At 40.9% G+C, this 9,029-nt stretch overlaps 1 protein-coding gene across 2 annotated transcripts in view; it reads left to right on the top strand.

Moving 5' to 3' along the window:
• The first annotated feature begins 299 nt into the window (after positions 1-299).
• tp53bp2a (tumor protein p53 binding protein, 2a) overlaps positions 300-9,029 on the top strand; it is a 29,492-nt gene continuing 20,762 nt past the window's right edge. For both annotated transcript variants that reach the window (XM_034152184.1, XM_034152183.1), the window contains exons 1-2: positions 300-399; positions 683-840. In XM_034152184.1, coding sequence (XP_034008075.1) covers positions 814-840 — 27 coding nt within the window. In that variant the 5' untranslated portion in view covers positions 300-399; positions 683-813. The remainder of the gene's footprint in view (positions 400-682; positions 841-9,029) is intronic.

Genomic DNA, 9,029 nt, shown 5'->3' with positions numbered 1-9,029 from the left:
TCTAACCTAACGCTAACCGAACTAGGAAAGCAAACTTTAACTTTCATCTTGTAAAATACGAGCAGAGTGAGACCTCTTGCCTTTTCAACTCAGGTTGATCTTCACTTTTAATGTAAGTTTAATTTGCATCTAAAACATATTTCTGTCCAACTGAATGATTTGATACAAATTAAGTAGATAATTAACTTTTATTTCATGCGAGTGTAAATGCTACAGTGTGTACCGATCTAGCCGTTGGGGGTGTTTTCTGTTCCAAATGGGGGCGGAGCTTGAATTCCAAACTGGAATGAGTTTCCTCCTATGGTTTCCTCCCGATACGTCACTCTGGGATAGGCTGTGAGCTGCCGAGCAACACTGTCTGTCAACGAAGTTTCGGGCTGATTACCTTGGCGTTTTTGGGTAAGCAAAAACAATAAAATAATCAAAGAATCGCTGAATAGATTTATGATACATTTTACCTTTAGTTTGTTACAAAAGGTGAGGGTTTTTAGCTTTGCCTCCCTCTCGCAACGAGCAGTTTTAAAGTTCGATGCTCACACAACTACAAGGGAAACTTTTGTCGGGAAGGCCTTGTGTTATTTGTTGCAACAGGTCCTCGACACGGGATACTATTCATGTATTTTATATTGTGTGCATTTTGGTTGGACTTATGAAATAACGAAGTGCTTTGTTTTGAATGCAGGACGGGACCCCCAAGTGAGAGAAAGTAGCCTTGCCCATCGCGGCTTTAGGCTCTGGGATTAAAGTGATCGCCAGTCCCACAGCTTTCGTCGAAACTGCGAGTTGGGGATTCATGCTGTGTTGGTTAGCTAAATGCGGTACGAAGCTAAAATGATGCCGGTGAGTTCATGTTTTAATTACTTGGCTACAAGTTTCAACGTTGTCCTTTCGCATTGTATTGCTGTTTTCGACATGATATCACCGCACTTACCCTGCATTGTGAATTACCTGGACATTTAAATGGACGCTGCAAATTGATGCGGCTGCGACTTTTGTGTTAAGAATTTGACAGCACAGGTTTCTGCTGTGAAGTTCACCATGTGTGACAGCAGTGTGTGATCTGCGTATGAGGTTATGTCATATATTTGCTTTCCACGCATACGGTCTCTTACTGTAAGCTACCTTCATGTAAACCAGCCAGAGTCCCCTGCGTCAAACTACCTTTTATAACCTGTCTCGGGACAGTTTACATTAACCTGACAACATAGTCATTAACGTAACTCCGTTAAGGCATTCATTATACGCTCTGTTAGTTTTATACACATCCATGATCCTGCTCAGTACACACAACAAGCAGGGGGCACCTGCCAAGTCTGGATGGCACTAAGCTAACCTCAGCTCTGGACTCCTGCCATGTCATCACCATCATCACCATCACCATCATCAGAGGTCCATTTATCTTGCTGCAGTCAAAGCCTCTTTCTCTCAGCACTTCTTTGATGTATGTAGAGAGAGAACAGCGGACAGTCTGTATGTGCTCACAGTAGAGAAATAACCTTCCCAACAATTAGAATTTGAGAGATGTTTTTCTATTTTAATAATGCAGGAATGCAAGCAAGGGTGCAAAGTTCAAAGAAGTGGTGGCTGAATTTGTAACTAGTAAGCGTTCAACCCAGCAAAATAATCGTATTTATTTTTAAATCGTATAAATTAAAGTTCAAGGACATTTGTTATTGCTTTTTGTTTTCATCCTTCAATTGTACCAACAAAGTATATTAATATATGATCTAAAAAAGAAAAGCAGCAACCTTTTAGATGCTGGAACCATATGCTCGGCATGTCGTCTTGGTAACCGACTTAAATGATTAATCTGTTGTCGAAATATTTGCTGGTTAATTTATTTTGATCGGCTAATAGTTTAATAAACTAATCTTTTAAAAACCAAAGCCGGTTTAGCATTAGTTGCCAGGCTTTTTAGTTTGAAGAGGAAAGAACAGCCATTGTCTGAATGTTAACACTGCAGTGTTTTGTGTTTTTGCCTCAGCTTCTCTGGTTATTTCTATATCTTTGTGTTATGTTAAATCACATGCTGTACGATGCACAGACTGTACACTTAATTTACAAAGATGTAAACAACTAATGACAAATCCAGTGTAATCCTGTGTGGTAGTATGTCTCAGGTTCTACTAATGATACCCGTCTGTGCCTCGACCGGTGCTTCCAGTAAAACAGCTTGATCAGTGAATTAATCATCTTAGCTGTGGAGACAGAGTCCTATCTGTCTGGTGCATGACCTCAGTCTGCTCCTGGCAAATGGTTATTTGGTATCACCAAGCTCCCATCTTGTCGAAACTAATATACATGTCACCCTTAAACTCTTTCAAACAAGATTTGTGAGACCTTGTTAACCGCCCCCTTTATCCCATTTCTGACTCCTGAGAATATCTGTGTGTGTGTTTTGTTGTGTTTGAATGGGATACAGCTTCTGGTGTTGGCCTGATAAACACAAAATGGCCTCTATATATCCACGTCTGATGTGAGGTATTGTCTTAGAAATTACACCCATAGCCCATGACCCCGCTGGTACATGCCAGGGGCTCGGGGGTAGTGAGAATGTAGTGTCGTAATTACTGCTGGGATGGTAAATAAGGGGTCACTGTTTTCTGAACACAATGAGCTGCAGGGACTCTTTTACAGCTTGTTGTGGAGAGCACATTGTGTGTGCGCCTGACTGTGAGTGTTGTGGCAGCACCCTGATAAGGCATGCTCACCCTCTGTTGAACCATAGAAGATATAACTCGTATACCCCTTATTTACTATCAGGTTTTCTCAATCTAGGCTTTGACTGTCGACAGTTACTAATGACACATTTAGTCTTGGACTGTCTGCTGGTTTTTAAGCTTATATAATGTTGTCCTTTTTGTTAATATTGATTATATTCAATACAATGCTCTGGCAACATACAGTGACAGAAACCCAAACCTGTTAACATGCGAGTTCCTGCATTATTTTTCCCGTCAAATGTTGCAGGCATAAATCACTTCCTCATTCCTTTCCCATGACATAAGTTGCTTGCTGTGTAGATTTCCAAGCAGATAAACTATTTTGTGCCCATCCTGCATTATTGAGTTTTGCCTTCTTTGACCACACGCATGTCTCAATTATACCACAACAAATCTCTCTGTTGCTAGACTTTGTAGTGGGAAAAATGAAATGATGCTCTGGAAAGCCTGATTTAGCTGTATTTGTCAACAGAAACATGAGAAAGCTTTCTCTGTGGCCACCATAGGCTTTGTGTGTAGCTTGTGGGAGAGTACGATGTGGTTACATAAGCAGCCTCATGATAGCCAAGGACTCACAAGGGCAATGTTTTGACTTTTATTTTAATACGAATATATTTAGATTTGACTGTATAGGCCCAAAAGAGTAGTGTCAAAATACACTTCTCTCCCAACTTAACAAGCTAGTAATTTTATATAGTTTGTATTTTCTTAAGAAAGCTTATAACAATATACCATAATGTTAACAAGCAGGATTTCATCACAAGGCAGAACAAAGATTTTTTTGCTGAGTCAATGACGCTATTTTACAAGATTTCTATGATGCACCCTGTTAGACTGCAGGACACTAATGTTACAATACCAGCCTTACATTAGCTCGGTTTCTGAAAGGAAGCACACATGAGTCACCTGAGCAGGTATTGACTTACCTACCATAGAGTATTGAGTGACTCCCATCCGGGGGAATCAAGGTGAAAAGCCGAACTACACTCCAGAAAGACACTTGTTCAAGCAGCGACAGCATTTGAAACGGTCTAACTATTAGGAACACTGCGGTTATGGTTCAGAAGTGAAGCCAGGGTGATCAGGGAATCAGCTTGTGACCCTTTATCATTACATATTCCCAGGAACTAAGATAAAAATAAAGGTCCATCTTCTTCTTCTTCTTAAAGCTTGGACTTGGAGGTTGTGGTCGAGTTGTCAATTTTAGCTTAGACAGGTTCTTACTGAGTAAAATGATCCGGAAGTACTTAAGTGGTGATAAGAGCAGTTAGGATACTAGATGATAGGAAAGGAGCTTCAATGCTTCCTTTATACTTTCCTTTAGTTTAGGATACATTGGTCCATCCTTTACAAAAGGAAACAAGCTATCCAATTCCTTGTCGACACAACATTCGGCTGTTCACAGAAACAAACAAAGTATGAGATAGATACTACAGTAGATGCGCTTATTGTATCTCGTAGTGCAGAACATTGTAGTTTCCCACGGCAGAAGCACATCAATAACACCTTGTTTCCCCTCCTGCCAAATCTGAAGAGCCAATGGGATATGGTATATTATAATGAGAACAGTAAGCAGTCCATTTTCTCATTTAACAAGATAACATCGCAGTTGTTGCATTATTCTTTATAATTTACTGCTGTGCAACCCTGATGTTTGAATACATGTCACGTTGGTTTGTTTGAATATCAGACATGTATTGATATTCCAGCCTATGTAGTCCTAATATTGATACTACTGGAAACCAGTGCTTGCTGCTCTGGGAGTTATACCCCTGTCCCATGGACTTTTGTTCACACTAAAACAATTTGTCCAGGAACTAAATTTAGACTCTAGTTCCTTTGGTCAAAAAGTGGACAAAAAGACAGTTCCTGGAAATGTTCCTTCATTGGAAAAGACCTTTTGTAGTCTGCCTCCTCCAATCACCCGCTCTCCTGCTTCAACAAAGACTCTTTAGCACATGACAGATACAACACAACCAACAAAGTGGGCGTTTTTCAAGGATGCCAATTAGTGTGCCTGTCACATTCTCAATTGCTGGCTTTTAGTTTACTTTATGAGTTAGAAAGATGAGTTTTGCATACAGTAAACTCGTATACCACGGACAAGCCGACAAACTATTTAAATAGCAAAGTCTGTGTATGTTATCTGAAATAGTCTCAACTTTGCTGCGGCCTTGTTTTTACTCTGAATTATCTCATCCAACTGTAGAAGGCTTGGAAAAAGGATACATCCACTCCCTTCTGATTCATTTTGACTGCCATTTCCCTTATCTGTCAGATAAGCGCGAGTTGGAACGGTCTCGTATAGGCCTGGAATGGAAAGCTATTGTGCAGATCGTAAAGTGATAGGCTAAGTAGTAAGTACTGCAGTGCAGACGGAGAGAAGAGGTTGTCCTGATCCAAGAGTCACAGCTCTCTGCAGCTTCAGTGCGTTGTAAAAGCTGCTTGTGTTTTTCTGCAGCTACTGTGCATTCGGATAACGCCCGTGTCCTCATGTTTGTTACCCCTGACCTTTTCTCCCTCACCCCGTCATCCCTCCTAATGCAGCATAAAGAAAGTGTGAGAGAGAGATGAAGAGGAATAATGCATAATGCACATTGGGGAGTTTTCTGCTGCCTCGCCTTTTTGAAAGACTGCTATGCTGGAACAGTGTCAACTTTTGAGGCTGTGGCAGAGAGAAGATGATGCTGCAGTGTCTTACAAACCCGCTGTAATCAGATTCAGAGGTGACTCCCTCAACAAGACCTAGTTGCGTCATTTGCTTACCACAGCAAAACGTGTAATTGAAAGTGTGTGTGTGTGTGTGGACAGAAGGCCCCTAAGGTGAGACCCCTCAGGCATGGTCAAAGATATAGTCCCTGTTATCTTATCTGCTGTCACCCTGCCTCACACTACCCAGTCTCCTAGTAGATGTTTTGTATATGGCAGTCAATCCCACTGTATCATATCAAGCCTGTCTGACACTCTGCCTCATTGGATCTGACTACATCCAGGCTCCTTCAAGGCAGGGATACATCTGGAAGGTTTAGAAAGTGTACATATATATAGTAAATTCATAGATATTCATCAACACACTTGAATATTGGGCTCTTTTATTGAGCATAATGCAGCTTTTCCAAAGTTGGTGTCAATGTGAAGTTGTTCCCTTGTGCCTCCAACAAACACTGAAACTATTTAGCTTGCTTATATTATACTACCTTTGCCTTCACTTAAAAGCAAAGTTTTACAGCCTGAGAAATTAACATAACTTATACATATTTATTAGTCTTTTATCAGCAGGAGGTTGCAATCAGGTCAACCTGATTACACGCGACGCATGGGTTTACAGGTTCTTTGTTTGAGATTAAACAGACTATGCAACACTTTGACAAGCCGAAAATACATGTAATGCTACTTGCAGAGAAAAAGAAGCCTTTGTCGTCCCATCTGCACCACAATCATTTTTTGGTTGTTTGTTATAAGTATTTAATTGTATGTACAGTATTAAACTTCATACATATGTTAGTTAGATTAAACAGGCCATATACATTTTGGGCTTTTATTTGAGTTGTGAATTAGTTTCTTTTATATCTATACAGTATATTCTGAACAATAAATAAGTTAATTACATAAATAATTTGTTGATTTATCTGTAATGCAATTCATCTTTTAGCTTTTTTTAGTTACAATCAGTGTTTCGGAAGAATTTCGTAAATGTCCATGTTGAACAAGATAAACATTATGAACCAAAATGACTGAGCTATTATAGTAAGGATTGATTTGAGAATAAGAAATCCCCAGCCAACATCAATAAGAATATGTTATCGGATTTAATTTAAACAGCAAGCTTAAGATAATGAATTTATGTCCAACATTGCTGTGGGTGTTTGTAGTTGTATTGATGTGAATTCTCAGTAACAGGACGCTCTTTAATTTGCCTGTCACCCTGACATTGCAGAGTAATTCCATTACAGTACAATCCGTTGTTGTTTGTCTATTCCTGGAAATGGGAAACTGCAGTGGCAGACAGTTTGGATCAGTCTTAACTCAATATGGGACCAATTGCATTTAGACGATGATCTTGACAGCCTCATGCCGCAGAAATGACCCTCACAAGGAGAGCGAGGACTTTCAAGGTGGGACACTGAGATTCATGTACTCCTATAGGCTGTCAGAAGCATCGTCACCAAAAGATCATTCTCATTTTTTCCCTTCTATCAAGACTTCTTTCCACTGCTGCACATGTTATCTGGGCGATCAGTGGGAGTGCCGCTCTCCCACACCAGCAGAGCATTCCTCCCTGTAATTGGCTACGGTTACAGTGTTGATCTTTAAACTCAAGTCTCATGTCAGAGTCCTCTGTCTACACAACTTAAGAGGCTCGAAAAGCCTGTTCCCTTTTAGGCGTGCGATATATGGCATCTGCTTCTATAGCAATGAGATCCAAATGGCACAGTAAATAGCCAAATCAGCAACTAAGAGGCTGTAGGCTTTGTAGCTGATATCTTCAGTGTACAGTGTCCCGCATTATAGTCCTGAACCTCCCCACAGGGACTCCTCCTTGTTTAATTTCATACAGGAGAGAATTATTGACAAAGGACCCTGTTTCCATGCAATAACCCAGAACAACTGTTAAAGGATATCTTTGTTTTTCCCCGTCTCTTATTCTCTCAAAGCTCTCTGCTTTTTTCAGCAGGGCAGGTCAAGTATGTGCTGCCAGCTGCAGTCCCTCTCTCAAAGATGTGTTCTTATTACAATGTCTTTGGTCTGAGGGTTTGATGTCATTGCCTTTCATCTCACACACACTCCTGTTCTGTGTCCAGAAAAGATGTTCTTAAGCATGTGCCAAATAACCCTCGAGGCTGTATTTTTGTGTTCTATCAATATCATAACAGAACCTCATTTGATAGATTTAAAAGCACAAACCAGGCACTTAAATGTGAGCAATGAATATAAACACCTGCCTGCTCTTGGGCGTTGGTTACCCAGAAGAATATTCTCTTTTAAACTTAAGATGTAGCGTATGTAGCCTTGCTGCAGGCTATTGAATTTAAGCTTACTATAGTTATACTGAGCCAGTGGTCTGTTGAAAGGCTATATTTTGATATAGCGGATGAACTTAATCCCTGAGATATAGCCCCAATGGCCTAGCCTTATAGCTGCTTTGCTTTGAAAGTTTCTACAGTGCAGGCTGCAGTGTTAACAGACGCATCTCTTTGCAATACATACAATTGTCAGTTTGCAATTTTGAGCTGTCCCAGGGCCAAACTCTGAGAGACAGCTTTGACTTAGCTGAGGCTGTGATCGAATTAGAAATATATTTTTATAACAGCGAACTGCAGCAGCTCGTCTCCGTCTCCTTCCCCAAGGCGCTCTCTTCGCCCTGTCTCAGGTAGGCAGGAAGTGCAATTCAGCAGCTTCTGTCACCCTCTCTGATAGACAGAAGGCAAGTGAAGCACAATTATGTCAGACATTGGTACACTTCAGCGCCCTGTTAGTGTAAGGTTACCTGAGACGGGGATTTCTGGTGAGATGTTGTGCCACTGTTTTGTACTATCAAGTTGTTATTGAACCGTTTCATTTTACCCGCTGTTGTATCAATTAATGTTGAATGAACTCTCAAGTTGTTTGGCTCAGGCCAAAACGGGGGGGTCAGGGCACTCTTCTTACCTGTCTCTCTAGGATGGTCATTTGAGGAAATTCACCTGCAGTAGGACAGGGCATTATGGAGACTTTTGATATATCGTAATAAACCTGTTTTTGCATAGAAATGTGTATAAGTTGTATAATTAGTCTGCTAACAATGGAAAGCCAAAGTGGATGTTCTGCTGATGATAATAATGAAATATGAATTCATTAACTAAGCAATAAGAATATGCAAGATGAATGCAAATGTTCCTGATTGGTTTAATTAATTATGAATATGTTGCACATGTGTGCGTGTCCTAGCCTTTAAGCAGCGACCGCACGCATTGGGTGGATGAAGGTCAGCAGCAAAGTGCTAACTCATCCAGATGGAGGCTGGGCCTGGGTAGTGGTGGACCTGGATCATTAACTTTAGTGCTGAAGAGAATTGGCTTTCAGTGTAGGTATTGCCACCCCCAAGACTCCACCCCCCTCCCATCTCTCTCTCTCTCTTTCAGCCCCGCTCTCCCCCCCCTCCACCCCCCTCACTTTGTTGTCTCTCTTCCACTCTCCAAATATGAACGGGGTCATTTGAATGTCCTACGTTGCTGGGAAGTTGTGATGATGTCAGCGGCTCTGCGCTCATCTCTGAAGGCTTTTTTTTTTTGCTAAAAGCAGGCTTCATGAGATTGATGCCAGTTG

This window comes from Trematomus bernacchii, unplaced genomic scaffold (genome assembly GCF_902827165.1).
Source record: "Trematomus bernacchii unplaced genomic scaffold, fTreBer1.1, whole genome shotgun sequence".
In the NCBI taxonomy this organism is placed as follows: Eukaryota; Metazoa; Chordata; class Actinopteri; order Perciformes; family Nototheniidae; genus Trematomus; species Trematomus bernacchii.
Note: the sequence above shows the minus strand (reverse complement) of the source record. Positions and strands in the feature narration are given on the sequence as shown.